This window comes from Gopherus flavomarginatus, chromosome 20 (genome assembly GCF_025201925.1).
Source record: "Gopherus flavomarginatus isolate rGopFla2 chromosome 20, rGopFla2.mat.asm, whole genome shotgun sequence".
In the NCBI taxonomy this organism is placed as follows: domain Eukaryota; kingdom Metazoa; phylum Chordata; order Testudines; family Testudinidae; genus Gopherus; species Gopherus flavomarginatus.
In genome coordinates this window covers 2,462,962-2,485,239 of record NC_066636.1, presented here as the reverse complement: position 1 = coordinate 2,485,239, position 22,278 = coordinate 2,462,962, and the positions used below count along the sequence as shown (strand labels likewise).

Sequence of the window (22,278 nt, the reverse complement as noted above, 5' to 3'; positions counted from 1 at the left end):
CACTCCTCAGCTGGGAGTTGCATCATTTGTGACTCAGCCTTTTTTGTCAGCTAACAGAGCCGCTTTATCTCTGGGTAATAGTGCAGTCTGTGTCAGTAAAGGGACTTGTGCAAAATACAGGCCCTTCCTCTTCACGGGGGCACGCCTCCAAAGATGAGCTGCTGGCTACGCTTCTAGTGTATTATAGCAGGGCGGCTGGAAGCCAGGACTCCTGGGTTCTGTGCCAGGCTCTGGGAGGGAGTGGGGCTAGTTTCAAAGCAATGGTTGTTCCTTAGGTGATTTCACTGCTAAGAGAGTGTCCAGTGATCATTTCCGTTCATGGTTTGCAGCGTGTGGATCTCAGAGAGCCGGTGGGGTTGAAGCATGTAGAAGACACAGAGTTAAGGAGAGTGAACACAACACACAGGGGAGGGCTCAGGCATGCTGGGGACAGACTCACAGATGCTTTGCTGGGCAAACAAATGCTATCTGAGTCTCTATCTGTGCTGGATCCTGCACTGCCCAGGTGAGTCGAGACAATAGGCAGAGACCCCCCTGTTCTCTCTGAAGGGGAATTTCCATTTTAAGGCCACCTAGACGCCACAGAAATTTGCCATTGTCAAGGCAAACCGGTGGGACTCCCTGCCACTGGGTATCTGGGGGGTTAGCCCAAGAAACTCCTTGCCACTGGGTAATACTGGGGTTAACCTGGAGTACTCAGTAGACAGAAGTAGGAGGTGAGATCTCTGACATTTAATCAGACGAGGTGTTTCCCACTTGCAAAGCTCTAAGACAGAAGACCCCATTTCCCTCCCACAGCCCAGAACTTCTGACCCCCAGCCCTGCACCTCACTCCCAGAGCCAAGGATAGAACCCAGAAATCCCAGCTCCCCCCGCTGCTCTAACCATTAGGCAATTCTGCAAAACAGAAAGAACTCCAATCTAACAAGGCCATGGGGAGGATGCAGTCCCAGGCAGAGGTAAGAACCCAGAGGTCCTAGATCCAGCTGGGAATCTAGAACCCATAGACTTTGAGTTTGAATACATTGAGAGGCTTACAAGAAATGAGATTCCAGATCCAGCTAGTGATGCAGAATCCAAGAGAATCAATTCGGACAGAACACATTGTGCAGCGCTGGCAGCATGGCTGCAGGGCAGAGAAGTAGATCAGTGGATTGAGACTTCCTGTGTTACAATGAGGGTGAGAAGGACACTGCCCATTCTCATGAGTCAGGATGTGGCAGGAATTCCTGCGACAGGCAGATGAGCAGAGAAGACAGGCTGGGGGTGGGGCAGTTTTTTTCCAACTTTTAGCAGAGACTTCCACCATCACCACCTCCTGCATGTTTGGAGTAAACAGCACCGATTCCCACTTCCCTGAGCCAGCCAATTCATGCCCTGGAGGCTGATTGGATCTGGCGTCTACTAGGGAGGAAAGGCCTAATCTCCCATTCCCCGCTCCTCTGAGCCAGCCCGTCATCAAGACCACGGTGACATGGTACTCTCAGCATAGCTGTGTGTTTCTTCTATTGGATTGTCCCCTTTCCCCACTCCTCCCAAGTCTGCTATCACTCTTTTCCTTCTCTGCTGCCCATAGTTCTACCTTGTAGCTGTGAGTTCCACTGGCTATAGCCCAGTTGCTGAGAATATCCAGCCTGGATATTCTGGAGGACCAGACAGTGCCGAGCTACATCCTGTCCACTTGTGTGTTCCTAACCCCCTCTGTTATTGCTTCATTCCTCCTCTTCCACTCTCCCCGTTCCCCTCCACTGTCATCCCTCCCAAACCCTCTTCTGTCTCTCCCCAGGGCACCATGGACCAAGGGAACACGACTCTCCCATCAACCACTTGGGTGAATTCCAGTCAGCCCCCAGCAGTTGTGAGCACCTCTCACCTCATCGCAGCCATGTTGCTGTTCCCCACCTTCCTTGTGGGTGTTCTGGGGAACGGGTTGTAACTGTGGGTGCTGGGACTGAAGATGAGGAGGACGGTGACCACGCTCTGGTTCCTCTCCCTGGTCTCCTGCTATTTCCTCTTCATCCTGCTGACCCCCTTCTTCATCGTCTATCTCCTCATGGGTTTACACTGGGTATTTGACAAAGCCATGTCCAAGATCCTCAACACTTGCATCTCCGTGGGCATGTTCTCTGCCATCTTCCATCTCATCCTCATCAGCCTGGACCGCTACATCCTCACTCATCATCCCATTTGGTCCCGGAATCACCGCACAGTGCCACGGGCTGGGAAGCTGATTGTGTGCTTGTGGCTAGCCTCCTTCGTTCTCAGCACACCCTACCTGGCTTTCCGGGAGACCAGGCGGTGGACGGGGACAGGATTATCTGCATCAACAATTACACCCTCTTCAGAGTCTGGAATGGACTCGAGACAAAGGACCTGGGGAGATGAGTCCACCTGGCCATCTTTATTGTCCAGTTCCTGCTGGGCTTCCTGCTGCCTTTCTGCACCATTGCAGGATGCGATGTCTGCATTGGGCTGAAGAGGCAGAGGAAGAAACTGGCATGGGCTGGGAAGCCCTTCAAAGTCATAGTGACCATGGTGGTTTCCTTTTTCCTTGGCTGGCTGCCCTACGACCTCTACCATGGCTTGAAGCTCTACAAGAAGGAGGTGCCAGAGTCCATCATGAGTGCCCTCTTTGTCATTTACATCTTGTTTTCCTGCTTCAATGCCTACTTCACCCCCATCCTCTACTTCTTTGTGGGAGAGAAATTCCAGCAGGTCTTCAGGGCATCTCTTCTCACTCTGGGCAAAGTGGCTTTTGTTTATGATCTTGACAGCGGTACCCACGAGTCTAGTGGAAGACAAGAGAACAGAAAACAGGTGATGGCCTGAAGATGCCCAGACTTAGGGAGAGTTGAAAACTTGGCATCTCATTTGTTTCTAGATCCTGATAGTTCTAAATCCTAATGGGTTCCAGGTATCTTACTGTTCAAACACCCTGCAGTGTCCCGGGATTCTAGATTCCCTGCTCTCTCCAGAATCCCATGTGTTCTAGGTCACTCAATTTTTTCAAACTCAATGGGTCATCAATGGCACTAGTTCAGTAACCAGCTCCAAGATCTTGTTTGTTTTATATCTCTCAATGTATTCATACCTAATTGACCCTCTTGGATTATGCATCACTCACTGGCTCTTGAATCTCATTTCTTGTAAGCCTCTCAATGTGTTCAAACTCAGAGTTTATTGGTTCTAGATTCCTGTTTGTATCTAGGATATCACTGGATTCTAGAGTGTTTTCAAAACATATAGAACCCAGGAGGTTCCAGATTGTTTGCTAAAAGTCTCATTTGGGTTCTAGATTTCCAAATGGTTTAAAATCAATGAAGTGTAGTATATTATAGAAGAGTCTGTATATTACAATGGTGATATCTAGTTCTTCTCCATACTTCTAGTCAGTAAATCTCAATCAACTTTATCAAGGAGATCTTTAGCTGTCTTCCAATTTTTACAAATGGGGACACTGAGACACAGAGTGGAGAAGTGTCTTGGCCAAGGTCACCTAGTAGAACCTTCGGTGCATCCACTGGCACAACTGGGAAGAAACCCATGTCTGCTGTGTCCCAGCCCAGATCTCCATCCATGCATCTCCTTATATTGTGAGTTCTCTTTGTACAGCACCTAGCACAGTGGGGTCCTGGGCCAGGACTGGGGTTCACAGCACTACCAAAATAAAAAATAATAATAAATAGTCATTCCCATGCATTCCTTGAACTACATAGATTCTGTAAATGTTGTGGGGCGACTCAGACATAATTTAAAAACTCCGCTTGACACTCTCACTGGGATTTTTCCTGTGAGCAAGCTCTGGTTTAGTTTAAGAGCAGGCGGTAAGGAAAGCAAGCCAGCAGAAACAAGAGTGGCTCCAGAGAAACCCACGTGCCCGTGAACATTCAGGGTGGTAAAGCTAGTAAAGTCCAAGCTAGTAATTGTGGCACTGAATGGAATGTGGGTGATCATTCATACCATTATGGATACCAATATTAAGAAATTGCATGCATCATACCAGTTAGGTAAGGTATCAGTGGGAAAGGTATGATTTCCTACATATGGTAAGCTTGTTTATATGTATGTGCCAGCTTTGCATTGTGAGTTATAAATATGAGTGGTGTATTGATATCTCCAATTTGTGCTGTGTATATGGCTGACACCCCCAGGGAGATTGGCATTAGCATTGCATAGTCTGATCTATGGCCCATCAAGGGTAATCGGTACAGTAAACCCATTGAGAGAAGCCAGGGGCTATGCCTCTGAGTCAGCAGGACTTGTTGGGACATGCTTGTGGACAGGAGACTCCAAGAACTTTTCCATACCCGCATGCTGGGAACCTGTGTTTGGGACAGAGGATGTACGAAGAATATAAGATGGCAGCTACATCTTCTCCATTTTGTCTTTGATCCTGCTTCCGACCTCTGGAGTAACTTTGCTACAAACTGCAGCTCTGGAAAAAGGACTGAATGACCCATCCAAGCTTTGGGTGTGTTCCAGAGGGACTTTACAAGCAAGGACACTCATCAATTCTGCTGAGAACTGGCATATGGACTTTGAAGTCTCTGTGTGTATCTGATTGCTTTGACCATTTAACAACTCTCTGCTTCATCTTTTCTTGTTGTTTACAGTAAAACCTTTGGGTTTAGATGTCAAAGGATTGGCTGACAGCATGGTATTTTGAGTAAAATCCAAACTAGTATTCATCTGCGAATGTGTCTGGTCCTTTGGGGGATCTGAAGAACATTTTGCACAGTGAATAGAGTTTTAAGTAACTTCTCACTTTACTGGACCAATCTGCTGATTGGGAGCCTAAATTGGAATGCAGTAAAGGGGGCTGTGTGATTTATTTCTTTTTTTCTTGGCTTCTTGATAACCCATGTGGGGGATCAGAAGCGCAGCTTGTGACTGGTTGGTGAATCTAACTACTGTATTAGCCTCCAGTTTTGGGATAAACTGCTCTCCTTAATGCAGCCTGCCCTGACCTTGGCATTTTCAGTGTGAGCAGCCCTCTGCGCCTCTGGTCCCAGGTCCCATCAACTGTGAAGATCTCACCTGCAAACTCCAGCCAAGTTACAAAACCTTGGCCAAGGCTGGGGGCAAGCAGATCCAAAAGATGACAATGACTAAAAAAGACCAACCCGGTTTCTCCATCACCTACAATTTTTAACGCAGGGCTTCATGGTATTTCCAATGGTTCTAGGGCAGTTCTGAGCTCAGGGTCTGCAGCACCTGGTTGCAAGAGACCCCCTGAATCCAACATCCCTTTCCTCTCTGCACACTCACGTCCAGCTCCGGAGCAACAGCCCAGCCACACTCATGCCAGGCACCGTGGCTGCATCTCTGGGGCATGTGCCTCTTTGAAAGCCCCGTTGAAACTCTAGTCCCTTTGGATACACAACTCCCTCCAATGGGTGGCAGGTGGCTCTGATATTTTCTGAGAGGTGCCGCTGGACCCCACATTTCTGTGCATCCCTGGCCCTCCGCGCCTGACCGGTCTAAGGAGCTTGTCTGGGCAGTAGTGGATTATCAAAATGGACCAAAGAGGCCTATGCCTAGCGGCTCTGGCCAATTGGAGGCCCCCAGAAAAATGCACACCCCACCCCAGTGGAAATCCCAGAGCCCTGGCAGAAGCACTGGGTTAGCAAGGGAGGGAAAATCCTCGCCTCCGAACACTGTTCCCGACACCACTTCCTGACAGAAGTGCCTGGTTGGATGGGGGAAGCCCCAGCACCCAGACCCCCACTGCAGCCCTGGGACTGAAGGGCTCTTGCTTTCTACCAAGGCCTCAGGGTTAATGGTTAGAGCAGGCGAGGGGTGACTCAGGACAGCTGGGTTCTAGCCCCAGATGTAGAAGGGGAGTGGGGTCTAGTGGGTTAGAGAAAGTGGGGGGCTGGGAGTCAGAATTGCTGGGCTCTATCCCTGGCTCTGGGAGGGGCGTGAGGGCTAGTTTTAAAGCAATGGCTGTTTCTTAGGTGGTTTCTTTGCTAAGACAGTGTCCGAATGATCATTTCCATTTATGGTTTGCAGCTTCTCCAGCTCACACAGCAGGTGGAGGCGGAGCGTGTAGAGGACACAAAGTTAAGGGGAGTGACCTCATCACACAGGGCAGTACAGACTCACGGACGCTTTGCTGGGCAAACACCCACCATCCGAGTCTCTCTGCGCTGGGTCCTGCGCTGCCCAGGTGAGTCGAGACAATGGGCAGCTGCCCCTCGTTGGGTCTGAAGGGGAATTTCTTTGTTAGTCCTACCTAGATGCCACAGACATTTGCTATTATGAAGGCAAACCTGTGGGACTCCCTGCCACTGGGTATTAATGGGGTTAACATGGGGACTCAATAGACAGAGGTAGTAGGTGGGGTCTGTGACATGGTGAATTTTCCTCTTTTGTTTCAGGTTAATCAGATGAGGTGTTCCCCATTACCAGGCTCTAAGACACAGGACCCCCGTCCCTCCCCGCAGCTCCTGCAGCTCTGACCCACTAAACCTGTCTCGCCTGCCACAGCCAGGATTAAAACCCCGGAGTCCTGCCTCACAGTCTCCCCTGCTGTAACCATTAGGCCAGTCTGCAAGGCAGAGAGGACACCAAGCTAACAAGGCCGTGGAGGAAGCAGTCCCCGACAGAGACAATAGCCCAGAGGTCCCTGGTTCAGAGCTGCAGCACTGCTGAGGGGCAGAGGAGCAGCTTGGTGGATTGGGGCCTTCTTGTGTTACAATGAGGGTGAGAAGGACCCTGCAGGCTCTCACGAGTCAGAGTGTTGCAGCAGTTCCTGTGACAGGCAGATGAGTACAAGAGATAGGGTCAGGGAGGGATGGTTTATTTCCACCTTGTAGCAGAGAGTTCCACTGGCTCCAGCTCCTGCATGCTAGGAGTCAACACCCCCGATCCCCACCTCCCTGAACCACCTAGTCCAAGGCCCTGAAGCCAGATCAGAGCCAGAGCCTCTAGTGGGGAAAGGTCTCATCTGCTGTGCTGGAGTCTGCTGGGGAAAAAGGGTGACCGTTTGGTTGGGGAGTTCATGAAATGTGAGCCGCTCATAATATCCACATTGCATGGACACCCCCGCGTGTAGGGCAACTGCGCTGAAAACCTGCACTCTGCAACAGAGGCTGGGGTGGGGGTTGTGTGGCAAATTTGGGAGCGTTAGGTCAAGGAGCTCCCAGGATTCAGCCGCTCTCCAAAAAATTGAGCCAATATCTCGTTTTCAGATTGTCAGGACATTCTTATTGCAGAGCCAGGGGAAAACCGAAGGCTCGGACCATCATGAAATGCAGAGCATGGACAGCCCCGGAACTTGGCTGTTAAATGAGGGCAGGGACTGGTATAGAAATATTTCAAAAGTTGTTCAACTAAAGTGTTTGTACTTTGGCTCACGGCCCGTTCACACCTCTGCAGAATGTAGCTTGTGCAGGAACTCTGCAGGGAGAAATACACACCCTGAACTGTGTGCTGGCTGGGGGTGGACCACGGGCACCTTTCTTTGTCTTTGCACCTCGAGATGAGGAGTCTGATGTTGTCCTGATCCATCTTTGCACACCCAACCTGCAGTTTGTGAGGTGTCCCAGCAGGGCTGGGCATTACCGGGGGGGTTTAGCTAGACCAGGAGGAGGCAGCCGTTCTCAGGATTCAGTTCACGATTTAATGCATCGGCAAAATGTAGAGAATGCAGGAATCCTTGTTTTGGTCTTCCCTTACCCTAACTACTGGACCCCACTTCCCTGCCAGAGCCAGGGATAGACCCCAGGAGTCCGGATTCCCAGTATCCCCTGTTCTAACCACTAGATCCCACTCCCTACCCAGAGCTGGGGATAGACCCCAGAAGTCCTGGCTCCCAGCCCCCGCTGCTCTAACCCACCAGACTTCACTCCCCACCCCCAACTCAGAGGCAGTAGAATTACTCAAGAGTTCTGAAGTGAAAACAACAGACATACTGATTTACACCAGCTGAGAATCTAGCCTGTTCACTCCATTGCCCTATTGACTTTCAAGTTTAGTTTCCCAAAAATGTTGGCAATTTTTTTGTGCTTCTAGTTTTTCAGATATTTCCCAGCTGAGCACCCTTAAAGAGACCTGATATTCCACAGGGAGGTTGCTGAATAATTTCTGAACATCACACCACTCACATCGGAGACATTCAAAATTTTGAAGCTCCAAGCATGACCAGCCACTTTGGCGAAGTTAAATCTCCAGCCCTTGGCCCTTTGCATAAGAGACTTGTTTCATAAATCTCCAAGTAACCCTCCTTCCAGAGCTGGGACCTTCCTGAGATCCACAGTGTAACGGGCTGCCCTCCTTAGGATGCCACCAAATGTGCTCAGATACCACTGAGCCTGCCTGTTATGCCAATCTGGGGACCCTTTTTACCTGTCTTGCTGAGACAAGCTATTAAGCTTCCTCCAGCACACACAGGCAGGGCCACAGCAAACTGCAGAACAAAACAGACACTGAGATCAGTTCTGGGAAGGTTCAGCTTATAAGAACATAAGGGACTGTCAAAGTTAGAATCAGGACTCACAATTTGTCAGACCACTCTGTTTTATTAGCACAGCGCTCTGCCAATAACATTCAGAATATGTGAGCGGCCATGCAAGGCCAAAACAGTCTTATTTATACAGATAAAAGAGCGGGAATCAGACAAAGGAACAAAGAAAGCAAAACTGTAAAATTCACCTGGGGCACAGCATGCATATCCTACTTCCTTACTAACTCTTTATGGATCTGAGGCTAATACTTCACCAATTGCCCTTAAATGGTGCAATTGTTCTATGTGAATGTCTGTATTCCTGACACCTGGATTGCAACATTCCAACAGTTTTTCTTAAAGGTACAGACAGCATTTCTTTAATCCTTTCTATTTTCACAATATAATTCATTCTACTTTCACAGGACTTACCCAGCACTCAGGTGTCCACCTCTCTTGGAGTGCAGACACAAAGGTATATTATGAAATCCGCTTCCTCCCTCAATGTGGAGGAAGGTACGCACAGCCTCTTCCCCCCGCCACCCCAACATACACATTTCAATTATGAATTGTACACACAGGGTTATGTTATAAAGAAGAAATAAGTTTATTAACTGGAAAAGATGAATTTTAAGTGAGTATAAGAGACAACAGAAGAAAGCAGATTACTGAGCAAGTAAAAGAAAGTACGCAAGCTACGCTCAATATACTTAAGAAACACGTTACACCATGTAATTTCTTATCCTAAATGTTATTTTAGGCAGGTTGCAAAGTTTCTGTGGTTCACCGTTCCAGTTATATTTCTCTTCAGACTGGATCCCTGTCTCAGTGTGGACTCCCTGCCCCCCCCGCCCCGCCCTCTCTTCAGGTGACTTTAGCAGTCTTTCTTCTTGGGCAGACAGGCCGTGGAGAGGAGTCCTGTTTCCCTTCCTCCCCACTCTTAAATAAGTTTTACATAAGGCAGGAATCCTTTGTTTCCCTAACTTGACACCCCCTTCCCTTCCAGTGGAAAGTTACAAGAAGTCCCAGGTAATATTTAGTATCAGGTGCCAGGACCACCTGACCTAGTAGTGAAACAGGTTTCAGGGGGTAGCCATTTTAGTCTATCAGGAAAAACAATAAGGAGTCCTTGTGGCACCGTAGTGATGATCCAGTTTATTTGGGCATAAGCTTTTTTTGAACTAAAACCCACTTCATCAGATGCATGGAGTGAAAAATACAATAAGCTGTATATATATATATTACTGCATATGAAAAGATAGGAGTTGCATTACAAAGTGGGGGGTCAGTGCTAATGAGACAAGTTCACTCAAGGTGGAAGTGGCCTATTCTCAACAGTTGGGTGAGTTGCTGGGCTGGCTGGAAAGGCAGAGGGACCGTGAGGGGCTGGGCTGGCTGGGAAGGTGGAGGTGCCATGAGAGGCAGGTGGGGGTGCCATGAGGAGTCTGGCTGTCTGGGAAGGCGGAGGGGCCGAGTCAGCAGGGAAGGCAGAGGGGCTGTGAGGGATCAGGCCAGTTGGGAATGCAGAGGGGCCATGAGCCCCTAAGGGGGTGTGGGAAGAACACAAAGGGGACAGGAGAAGAGGGAGAGACAGAAGTGTGGAGCCCTTGCACTGACAATCCCTGCATTTCATTCTCCTCCCTGCACAACCTGGCAAGTCCCCCGCCCGATACAGGGAAAACCAGGAGTTCTGACTCCCAACACCCATGCCTCCTGATCTATCTCACTGGACCCCATCCTCTCCTGGTGCCACGGATAGAACTGCAGGGTCCTGACTCCTACCCCACTCTCCCTGCTCCAGCTCACTAGACCCCACTCTCCACACAGAACTGGGGATAGAACCCAGGAGTCCTGGCTTGCAGCCCCGCCTTGATCACAGGAGCCCACTCCTCTCCCCAAGCAGAGGCAGCACCAAGGTGCCCTGGCTCCTAGCCCCTTTCCCCCATTCTAACCACTAGGCCCCACTCTCCTCAGAATTCAACCTTGGTCTAGCATACCATGCTCTTGGGGGTTATTTTCCCAGTAGCACTGGGTTCCTATTGGGGAGCTCCGAGGATGGGACCTGTGTAACGAACACTCTGGGGAGGGTCTGGGAGGGGGGACTGAGATTTTATCTAGAAAGGGAAGGGGCAGGATGTCACAGGAGTTGTCTCATGCAGGGATGTACCCACAACATGTAGATAACACAGGAGCCCTCATGGCTATTGACCTGCTCTAACCACTAGACTCCACCCCCCTTCCAGGGCTGACTACAGAACCCAGGAGTCCTGGCTCCCAGTGACCTCTTTCCCCAAGCTCCAAACCACTAGACCCTCCACCCCCTTGAGCTGGGACTTGCATCATTTGTGACTCAGCTTTTGTAGTGAGCTAACAGGGCTGGGTTATCTCTGGGTGCAGCCCCTGTCAGGAAAAGACTTGTGCAAAATACAGGCCCTTCCTCTTCACGGGGGCACAGCTCAATAGATCAGCTGCTGGCTAAGAATCTAGTGCATTAGAGTGGGGGGCTGGGAGCCAGGGTTCCTGGGTTCTGTGCCAGGCTCAGAGGGGAAGTGGGGCCCGGTTTTAAATCAATGGCTGTTGCTTAGGCAGTTTCTCTGCTAAGACAGTGTCCAATGATCATTTCCGTTCATGGTTTGCAGCTTGTGGATCTCAGAGAGCTGGTGGGGGTACAGCATGTAGAAGACACAGAGTAAAGGGGCGTGAATACAACACACAGGGCAGGACTCAGGGGTTCTGAGGACAGACTCACGGATGCTTTCCTGAGCAAATAAACACCATCTAACTCTCTCTCTCTGCTGGGTCCTGCGCTACCCAGGTGAGTCGCGACAATGGGCAGAGGGATTCCCAGGCAGAGGTAAGAACCCAGAGGTCCTAGATCCAGCCAGGAATCTAGAACCCATAGACTGAGTTTGAACACATTGAGAGGCTTACAAGAAATGAGATTCCAGATCCAGCTAGTGATGCAGAACCCAAGGGAGTCAATGAGGTTAGAACAGATTGTGCAGGGCTGGTAGCACGGCTGTGGGGCAGGGAAGTAGGTCAGTGGATTGAGGCTTCCTGTGTCACATTGAGGTGAGAAGAACCCTGCCCATTCTCACAAGTCAGGGTGTAGCAACAATTCCTGTGGCAGGCAGATGAGCTCAGAAGACAGTTTTGGGTGGGTGGCTTTGTCCAGCTTGTAGCAGTGACTTCCACCATCACCAACTCCTGCATGATTGGAGTCAACAACACCTATCCCCACCTCCCTGAGCCAGCCAGTCCCTGCCCTGGAGACAGATTGGAGCTGGCATCTGCTAGGGGGGGAAAAAGCCTTGTGTCCCATTCCCCACCCCACCCCGAGCCGGTCCATCACCCAGATTACAGCTGTGTATTTGACCTACTAGACTGTCCCCTTCCCCACTCCTCCCACATTTGTTAGCACCCTTTTCCTCCTCTGCTGCCCATAGTCCTATCTTGTAGCAGGGAGTTCCACCGGCTATAGCCCAGTTACGGAGAATATCCAGCCTGGATATTGTGGAGGACCAGAGGGTGCCCAGCTAGGTCCTATCCAATAGTGAGTTCCTAACCTCCTCTGTTATTGCTTCATTCCTCCTCCTCCACTCTTCCCTTTCCCCTTCACGGTCATCCCTTCCAACTCCTCTTCTGTCTCTCCCCAGGGCACCATGGACCAAGGGAACACGACTCTCCCATCAACCACTCAGGTGAGTTCCAGTCAGCCCCCAGCAGCAGTGAACACCGCTCACCTGGCCTCTGCAGTGTTGCTCTTCCCCACCTTCCTGGTGGGTGTGCTGAGGAACGGGCTGTACCTGTGGGTGCTGGGGCTGAAGATGAGGAGGACGGTGACCACCCTCTGGTTCCTCTCCCTGGTCTCCTGCAACCTCCTCTTCACCCTGATGACCCCCTTCTTCATCGTCTACCTCCTCATGGATTTACACTGGGTCTTCGGCACAGCCATGTGCAAGCTCCTCTATACCTTCATCTCTGTGGATATGTTCACTTCTGCCTTCCTTCTCACCCTCATCAGCCTGGACCGCTACATCCTCACTCACCATCCCATCTGGTCCCGGAATCACCGCACCCTCCCCCGTGCTGGGAAGCTGATTGTGGGTCTGTGGCTGGCCTCCTTCGGTCTCAGCGCTCCCTACCTGGCTTTCCGGGAGACCCGTGAGGTGGATGGGGGCAGGATCATCTGCATCAGTAATTACACCCTCTCCAGAGACTGGAATGGAGCCGAGATGCGGGAACTGGGCAGACAGGTCCACCAGGCTTTCTTCATGGTTGAGTTCCTGCTGGGCTTCCTGCTGCCCTTCTGCACCATCATGGGATGCTATGTCCACGTTGGGCTGAAGATGAGAGAGAAGAAGCTGGTGTGGGCAGGGAAGCCCTTCAAAGTCATAGTGATCGCGGTGGTTTCCTTTTTCCTCAGCTGGCTGCCCTACCACCTCTACTATGGATTGAAGCTCTACAAGGAGGAGACAGAGTTAGTGAGAGGCCCCCTCTTGATCATTTACATCTTGTCATGCAGCTTCAACACCTGCTTCACCCCCATCCTCTATCTCTTTATGGGGGAGAAGTTCTGGCAGGTCTTCAGAACGTCTCTTGTCACTCTAGTCAAGGCGGCTTTTGCTGACGATCTTGGCAGCAGTGGCCCCGAGTCTAGTGGAAGACATGGGTCAGAAGCTGAGAACACAAAACAAGGTGGTCAGACTTAGGGAGAGTTGAAAACTTGACATTCTCTTTGTCCCTAGATTCCTGACAGTTCTAAATCCTAATGGGTTCCAAGTATCTAACTGTTCACGAACCCTGTAATGTCCCTGGATTCTAGATTCCCTCCTCTCTCTAGAATCCCATGCATTCTAGGTCACTCAACTTTTTCAAACTCAATTTGTCATCAATGGCACCAGATCAGTAGCCAGCCTCAGAATCTTGTTTGTTTTAGATCTCTCAATGTGTTCTCATCTAATTGATTCTCTTGGATTTTGCATCACTAGCTGGTTCTGGAATCTCCTTTATAGTAAGCCTCTTAATGTGTTCAAACTCAAAGTCTATGAGTTCTAGATTCCCAACAGGATCTAGGACATCACTGGATTCTAGACTGCTTTCAAACCCCATAGAATCCAACAGGTTCCAGATTGTTTGCTAAAAGTCTCAATGGGGTTCTAGATTTCCAAATGGTTTACAATCCATTAGGTGTGGTATATTATATAAGGGTCTAGTATCAGGGGATAGCTGTGTTAGTCTAGATCTGTAAAAGCAGCAAAGAATCCTGTGGCACCTTATAGACTAACAGATGTTTTGGAGCATGAGCTTTTGTGGGTGAATACCCACTTCGTCGAAGGGTCTGTATATTGCTATAGTGATATCTAGATCTTCTCTAGTGCTTGTCATGAGTAGATCTCAAAGAACTTTAGCAAGGAGGTCAGTGGCAGTCTTCCAGTTTTCACAAATGGGGAAACTGAGGCACGGAGTGGGGAAGTGACTTTGCCAAGGTCATCCAATAGAACCTTTGGTCCATCCAGTGGCACGACCCAGAACAAACCCATGTCAGCTGTGTCCCAGCCCAGGTCTCTGTCCATGGATCCCCTTAGATTGTGAGCTGTCTGGGACAGACACTGTGTTTTTGCTCTGTGTTTTGTGAGGTCCTGAGCCAGGATTTGGGGTTCCCAATGCTACCAAAATAAAAGATAATAATAAATAATAATTCCCGGGCATTCCTTGAACTACATACATTCTGTAAGTTTTCTGTGGTGGCTCTGACATAATTTACAAACACTGTGTGACCCACTCACTGGGATATTTAGTGTGGAGAGTCTCTGGCTTAGTTTAAGAGTGACCAGTCAGGAAAAGAAGCCAGGAGAATGAAGAGCGAAGAGCAAAGAAACCACCTGCCCATGAACATTCAGGGTAGTGAAGAGGTAACGTCCAAGCTAGTAACCGTATCGCTGTACGGAATGTGGATGACCATTCTTAACATTATGGATACCAATATTATGAAATTGCATGAATTATACCAGATATGCCACGTAAGATATTAGTGGTAATATATGATTTTCTAAATATAGTAAGTTTGTTTATATGTATGTGTGATATATGTAGTGTGAGTTATAAATATGTGCGGTATATTGATAGTGTGCTGTGTATCTGGGTGAAACCCCCAGATAGATTGGCATTAGCACTGCCTAGACTGTTGGATGACTCATCAAGGGAAATCATTGTACAATAAACCCACTGAGAGAAGCCGGGGGCTATGCGTTTGAGTCAGCGGGACTTGTTGGGACATGCCTGTGGACAGGAGACTCCTAGAGCTTTTCCGTACCTGCATGCTGGGAACTTGTGTTTGGGACAGAGGATGTACCCAGGATAGAAGATGGCAGATGCACCTTCTCCATTTTGTCTTCAATCATCCTTTCAACTCTGAAGTAACTTCTCTACAAACTGCACCTCTGAACAAAGGACTGAATGACCAATCCAAGCTTTGGGTGTGTTCCAGGGGGACTTTACAAGCCAGCAAACTGACCACTGATAAATGGGCTTTGAAGTGTCTGTGTGTATCTGATTGCTTGGAACCATTTAACTCTCTGCTTCTTCTTTTCTTTCTGTTTACAGTAAAACCTTTGGTTTTAGATGTTAAAGGATTTGCTGGCAACATGGAATTTTTTGGGTAAAATCCAAACCAGTATTGATCTGGAAATGTGGCTGGCCCTTTGGGGATCTAGAAGAACATTTTGTACAGTGAATAGAGTTTTAAGTAACTTCTCACTTTACTGGACCAATTTGCTGATTGGGAGCCTAGATTGGAATGCAGTAAAGGGGGCTGTGTGATTTCTTTCTTTTTTTCTTGGCTTCTTGATAACCCTTGTGAGGGATCAGGAGCATAGCTTGTGACTGGTTAGTGAATCTAACTACTGTATTAACCACCAGTTTTGGGATAAAGTGCTCTCCTTTTTGCAGCCTGCCCTGACCTTGGCATTTTCAGTGTGGGCCTCCCTCTTCACCTCTGGTCCCAGGTCCCAGTAACTGTGAAGATCTCACTTGCCAGCTCTAGCTAAATTACAAAATCTGGGCCAAGCCTGGAGGTCAGCAGATCCAAAAGATTATAAAGAGTAAAAAGGACTCATCCTGATGATTTCTCCATCACCAACAATTTTTAACCCAGTATTTTTAACATGTCTGCTCCAGTTCAACCAGGGACTAATTCAGAGATGTTCTGCAGCAGGTCAGAGTAGGGGACCACCATGCTGCTTCTGGCCTTGGAATCTCTGATTCTCTCCAGAGGTCAGGCAGACGTTGTCGGGGAGCTGAACCAGTTGTCACCTGGACCCACTAGGGTATCTAAGGAAGCTAGGCCTGTGTGGGCCATTAGCTATGGGCGGAGGTTGCAGGTAAATTAGACATGTGCTTAAATCATCTATTTCAAAAATCTTTTTCCATTCATACTGCTCAGATGAAACAAGACTGCCAACTGTGACAGATAACACCTCTCCCTGATTCAAAATTCAATAGGATCTCATGGATTCTAGGAATCCTGGGCCAGTTCTTCACATCTTGGATCTCAGGTCTGTCAGTGTTAGGAATGTGAACTGATCTGATGTGTGCCAGATTTAGAATATCATGTTTTCCAAGCCACTGTATGTTTCAAAACTAATAGGGTCCTATTCATTAGAGATATGTGGCTGGTTCTTGAACCGCTTGCGTTCTAGGTCTACCAAAGCTTTAAAATCCAAACAACTCATATGTGGTCTAGAACATCCCATTTTCCAACCTCATATATGATGTCCGAGACCACATAGGATCAGTTTGGGTTTTAAAAAACCCATGAGTTTTAAGAACCACTCAGATGTCTAGACTTCATTATGTACTACTGGGATTTTAATTGTGTGTATGTGTGTGTCTGTGTCTGTGTATAAAATAGACACACAGACACACACACACACACACCATAGTACCTCATGAGTAACGCTAAGGTTATGTCACAGAGGTAGCAGAAGTCACGGAAACCATAACTCAGTGACCTCCATGACATTGTGGGCCTCACAGTTGACCTGCCACAGCCAGCAGCAGCACATCCAACAACTGACCAGCTGCCACAATCAGCAGTGACCCCTGAGCTGCCCAGCCACCACCCCTGGCAAAGTTCCACCCTGCAGTGGCTTGTCTCCAGCGGGCAACCAGCCCCCCCCCCCACAGCTCCCAGCTGCCACCGCTTGCATCAGAGGAATCCCAGAGCTGCTCAGTGGCTGTGGGCATGGGGGACCTCCACAGCTCCAGCCCTGCAGGGTGGCAGGGGGATCCCTCCCAACTCCTGGGAAATGGGGTTCCTGCAGCTCTTAGCCCTGTGAGGGATGGAAGCATGGTGCTGGATCCTCCTGCCTCCATATTATGTCAGGGATGTTTTTATCAAAAGTCAGGGACAGGTCACGGCTTCCATGATAATTTGTTTATTGCCTGTGGCCTGTCCATGACTTTTACTAAAAATATCTATGACAACATTGTAGCCTTACGCCTTGGTTCTAGATATCTGGCTAGCTCTAGAACCTCTTGAGTTCTAGATGTGACAATGTCTTGAAACCCAATCAGATCTGACATGGTCTAGCACTTCAAAGGATCCAAGCATCTATGTGTTTGAAAAAAAAATAGTGTCCTGTGAATTCTAGATTTGTGGCTAGGTTCTAGAAACTCCTGGTTTCCAAGTCACTCCAGGACTCAAACCCCCACTACCCCGATTGTTCAGAGCAACTAGAGACCTGACAATTCGGTTATTGGCACAGGACTCACATGCCTTCTGTGGTCCCATTTCAGCCTTGTTGCAGCTGAAGACACCAGGTCAATGTTAATAATAGGGACAAGAACTCAAACATCTCCATGTTTAGAACAAAAGAGCAGTGGTTGTGTCTCTAAGCCCCCATGTGTCAGCTCAGCATGGGTGTTACTCACCCTCAATTTCCGGTGGAAGCCGTACCTCGCAGAGGTGTGAACTGCTATTAAATACAGGTGTGAACAGCTCAAGGAGCGGACTCACTTTTGCAATACGGCCACACCTGTCCTCTGTCCAGTGGTGTAGCCGAACTGAGGGTCCAACTAGGCTCAACGTTTCCCAAAGTTCAACCTCTTTCCTTTTTCCCCTCGCTCTGCACCACGAACGTTATAACCATCTGAACATGTTCAAACAGCATGTGTGGGGAGGCGTCAGTACTGTGGGCACCCCTGGACCAAATGACCCCAAATTTGCATCACAAACCCCACCTCCACCTCTGTTTCTGAGTGCCCATTTTCAAGGTAGTTGCCCACCGCATGGGGGCGTCAGTGCAAGGTGTGAATATTAACAGCTGCTCATCTTCAGGGGGCTGCATCTCCCAATGTCCCTGATCAAACGACCGCACTTTGCTCTCGCCGACTCCAGCAGAGTCCCTGCAGCTTGGTGCCACTTTCCAAGTCGATACAAGTCTGCAACTGGTTCTCAGAGCGTTGTGAAAAAATTAAGAGCAACTCCTTTTCATGCAGCTTTAACTGAAGGCCCTGGATCAGAAGTCTCTGAACCTGCCCCAGTCGCTATGCTCCGGCCTTGCTCAGAGGTGGCCAGTTTAAAGCCAAGCTGAGCGGGTGTGTGGGTTTCAGAGCACTTTGACTCATCAGTTCCAACAGGAAGAGATTTCTCCGCAGGCCCGGCTGCCTGGGCGCCCTTAGCAGATCTGCTGTGGGCAGGATTCGGGCTCCCAGTTCTTGGGCAGTTCTGAGCTCAGTTTCTGCAGCACCTGGTTGCAAGCAGCCCCCTGAATCCAAAGGCCTTTTCCTCTCTGCACACTCACGTCCAACTTCGGGGCATAAGCCTGGCCACATTCATGCCAGGCACCGTGGCTGTGTCTCTGGGGCACGTGCCTCTTTGAGAGCCCCGTCGAAGCTCTAATGCCTTTGGACACATGACTCCATCCGACGGGTGGCGGGTGGTGTTGATATTTGTCCAGGGTGTACCACTGGACCCCATAGTTCTGTGCTCCCTTGCTCTACACACCCGACCGGCGTAAGGAGTCTGGCTGGGCAGTAGCGAATTATCCATTGGACTGATGGGGTCTGTGCCCAAGGACTCTGACCAATTTGGGGGCCCCGTAAAAATGGACACCCCACCTCAGCAGAAATCTTGGAGCTTTGGCAGAAGCACTGGGTGGGCTAGGTTGGGGAAACCCCCACGCCCTGACACCACTCCCAGGCAGAAGCACCAAGTGGTTTGGAGGAGCCCCAATGCCTGGACCCCACTGCAGCCCTGGGACTGGAGGGCTCTTGCTTCCTGCTGAGGCCTCAGCGTTAGTGGTTAGAGCAGGGAAGGGGTGACTGAAGACATTTGGGTTCTAGTCCCAGATGTGGGAGGGAAGTGGGGGCTAGTGGATTAGAAAAGCTGGAGGTTTAGGAGCCGGGGTTCTGGATTCTATCCCCAGCTCTGGCAGGGGAGTGGGGGCTAGTTTTAAAGCAATGGCTGTTTCTTAGATTGTCTCTTTGCTAAGACAGCATCTGAATGATCATTTCCACTTATGGTTTGCAGCTTCTCCAGCTCACAGAGCAGGTGGAGGCGGAGCGTGTAGAAGACACAGAGTTAAGGAGAGTCAACTCAACACACAGGACAGCACAGACTCACGGACGCTTTGCTGGGCAAACACCCACCATCCGAGTCTCTCTCTATGCTGGGTGCTGCGTTGCCCAGGTGAGTGGAGACGAGGGGCAGGGGCCGCTCGTTGGGTCTGAAGGGGAATTTCTTTGCTAATCCTGCCAAGATGCCACAGACATTTGCTATTACCAAGGCAAACCAGTGGGACTCTCTGGCACTAGGTATTAGTGGCAGGAGTTACATATGGTTCTTCTGTAGTGCAGCAGAGGTAGAGAGATGGGCTTCCTGCCACACAAAAGAGATTTATTCGCTGGGCTTTCAGCTGGCCATGTAGAGTAGGCATCGTGAGCCAACGCAACGGGAGGGCCATCTACATGGAAAGGAGCACCCCATAAAAAAAAAAATACTGGCCGTATTCAAAGACAGAGGGGATAGAGGCAGAAGGCAAGGAGACACCATTTTATTCTGCATCAAGATGTCAGCCAGGGATCTCAACCGAGGTTAGTTGAAAGGCTGTGAATGTGACGAGTGAGAGAAACTTTCTTAGGCGGGATCGCAGCCTTGTCAGGGAAATCTCTAGGAAGAAAGTTGTGATTTTGCTTTCTCTATGACCTATTTTTTCCCATTACTGGCTCTTCCATCACGCCCCTTGGATAACAAACGTATGTATGTTTTCACTATAAACACATCTCAGCGCTGTGATGTTGAGTTGAACCATACCAACAGGTGTGGGCACTGTTGGGGGGGGATAGAGGATAAGAAGACGACTCACAGTCCTTGGTACCACAAAAACGGTCACACCTGGGTTATTCCACTAATCCCCAGTGTCAGAGAGTCCCATGGGCTAATCCCCAGTGGCGTGGATTCCCATGGGTTAAGCCTAATAATCCCAAGTGGCAGGGAGTCCCACAAGTTAATCCCAATGGCACTGAGTGCCATCTGTAACCAGGTGGCTGTTCCTTACGGGGAAATGGGCTTTAGTCCACCTGAGGGGAGAGAGACACCTTGAACTGTGAGCCATCTCCAGGAGGGAGGGCTGGGGGCTTCCCACCTATGGAGATAAAAACACTGAATGAGGCTCAGGGCCCAGAAGGCCAATGTGTGTCTGGAGGAAATAAACTGGACCCCAGAAGGGGAATGTGTTTTTTCCCCCTTTTGATATTAATACAAGGGGAACTAAGGCCAGGTACTGCAGCACAACATCTGACCTCAAGGAGGTGCTCAGGAGGCACCTGTTAGAGCATCCTCTGGATTGACACCGTTCTTGTTCAGTAGCAGAGAGAACCTTGGGTTGATAACACTTGTGTTTGCTGGCAGGGAGTCCCACAGGTTAACCCCACTCATATCCAGTGGCAGGGAGTCCCACAGGTTAACCACAATGCTATCAAATTTCTGTGGCTTCTTATATTCAGAGATTCTAAGATAAGAAGGGACCATTGTGACCATATAGGAAGACTGACTTCCATATAGCACAGGCCAGAGAACGTCCCCAAACAATTCCTACAGCAGATTTTTCAGAAAAACACCCAACCTTGATTATAAATAGCCAGTGATGGCGAATCCACCGCAAACGTCAGTCAATGGCCCCAATGGTAAATTCTCCACTCTGTTAAAGATAAGCACCTTATTTCCTGCCTGAATTTGTCTAACCTCAGCCTCAAGTTACTGGGTCACGTTAGACCTTCCTCAGCTAGATTGATGAGCCCATGGTCAAATATTTGCTCTACATGGAAGTACTGACAGATGGGTATCAGGTCCCTGCTTAACTTTCTCTTTGTTAAGCTACAGAGGTGGACTCCTAGAGTCTGTCTAAGACTGTCCACACTGGGGGCAGGGTATAGAACTCCACATCTCAGTCCAAAGGGAATTAAAACACTCCCCTTCTGGGAGCCAATTTATTAGGTCTGTGGCAAAGTGGAGGAGGCCCTGAGGGCCCGCCACATCCTGACCCAGAAAAGGGCAGTGGAGAGGGTCCTCCAAGCTGCCTAGAGTGGCTGTTTGGGACACAGCCAATCAGAGAGGCTGCAGGGAGCAGCCAATCCAGGTCCAGCAGGCCCATATAAAAGGTACTGGGTGCAGCTCTTTGCTGGAGTTGGAGGAGTGTAGATGTCTTGGCTGAGCTAAAGGCTCTGGGATAGAGCAGTGCTTGCAGAGACCTGGGGGAGCAAGAAAGGGCTCTGGGGTGGTTGCTGGGGTTCAACCAGGACATGACCCTGAGGTGTGGCTGAAGAATGTGCTGTGGCTCTGGGGAAGTGGCCTAGTGAATTGTAGCAGTGACACAGTTTATTTAAAGAGACAAGGCTGGTGGCTGATATCCGTGAGGTCCCTAGGCTGGGATCTGGAGTAGTGAGTGGGCCTGTATCCCACTGGACATCTGGCCTGGACTTTTGATGCACCCCAGAAGGTGGAACTGAACTTTTAGTGGTGCAGCAGGAGAGCTGGGGCGAGAGGCCCAGAAAGGGTGAAGACATCACCTCCAGATAGGGAGCCCTGGGGCACTGCTCCATACCAGAGCAGGGATAATTTGAGAGAGCTCAGAAGGGGCTGGGAGCCAGTTTGAGCCAGGGGGCTGTGAAGGACAGAGCTGCAGATACAGACATGCCAGAGGGCACTGAGACAGGCTCCTGTTGGACTTGTACCCTGGACAAAGTTTGGTTTGTATTTCACATACAGACTGTGTGTGACTCGTCCGGAGAGCTCAGTTGCTGAGGACTCACCACAAGGCTCTGCTACAGGGAGGTGCTGATGATAGGCCAGTGCCACCCCATAAGAAGGCCTGATGCATTGGTCCTCCAGGAAGCAATGAATGACTCTGGCAGTGGGATGCTATGCAGCTAAAGTGAGGTTTGGAGAACATCGCATGCAGGTGTAGAGCTGCATTGGGTAAGTACTTGAAAAATCTGGGGTGTCTTTATTAACCTTTGCTGGGCCTCTCAGTCCACATGGCTGCTTACAGCTGGACTAGCTGTCCAGGCAATGTCCCTACCCTAAGTGCTCTTAGAGTGGAGTCTGTGGGTCAGGACTCCTGGGTTGTATCCCCAGCTCTGGGCGGTTTGAGCGGCAGGGTGGCTGGGCATTGAGAAAAGAGAAGCGAGGATTCCTGTTTCACCGACATGTTCTTGGTAAGTCCCTTGGTGAAGGAATTCATGGAAATTGCTGCCACTACCTTTTCTAGCTTAAAACCCTCAAACTCGAAGCTTTCCCCAGTGTGTCTGTTACACAGAACCTGGCCATG

The 22,278-nt window shown here is 49.6% G+C and overlaps 1 protein-coding gene and 1 pseudogene across 2 annotated transcripts; both read left to right on the top strand.

Moving 5' to 3' along the window:
* The first annotated feature begins 434 nt into the window (after positions 1-434).
* LOC127038356 (probable G-protein coupled receptor 33) lies at positions 435-2,829 on the top strand (annotated as a pseudogene).
* Positions 2,830-6,053: 3,224 nt separating this feature from the next.
* Positions 6,054-15,021, top strand: LOC127038245 (probable G-protein coupled receptor 33). 2 transcript variants are annotated; one of them, XM_050930765.1, is made up of 2 exons: positions 6,054-6,169; positions 12,103-15,021. In XM_050930765.1, exon 2 carries the CDS (start codon positions 12,109-12,111, stop codon positions 13,156-13,158), a length of 1,050 nt encoding a protein of 349 aa, XP_050786722.1. In that variant the 5' UTR covers positions 6,054-6,169; positions 12,103-12,108; the 3' UTR covers positions 13,159-15,021. The 2 variants fall into 2 exon arrangements, with proteins under 2 accessions (XP_050786722.1, XP_050786723.1); XM_050930766.1 differs by having other exon boundaries at positions 11,086-15,021.
* The last annotated feature ends 7,257 nt before the right edge of the window (positions 15,022-22,278 follow it).

Coding starts and splice junctions, on each gene's coding strand:
- LOC127038245 (XM_050930765.1), top strand. CDS start 12,109: ATGGACCAAGGGAACACGACTCTCCCATCAACCACTCAGGTGAGTTCC.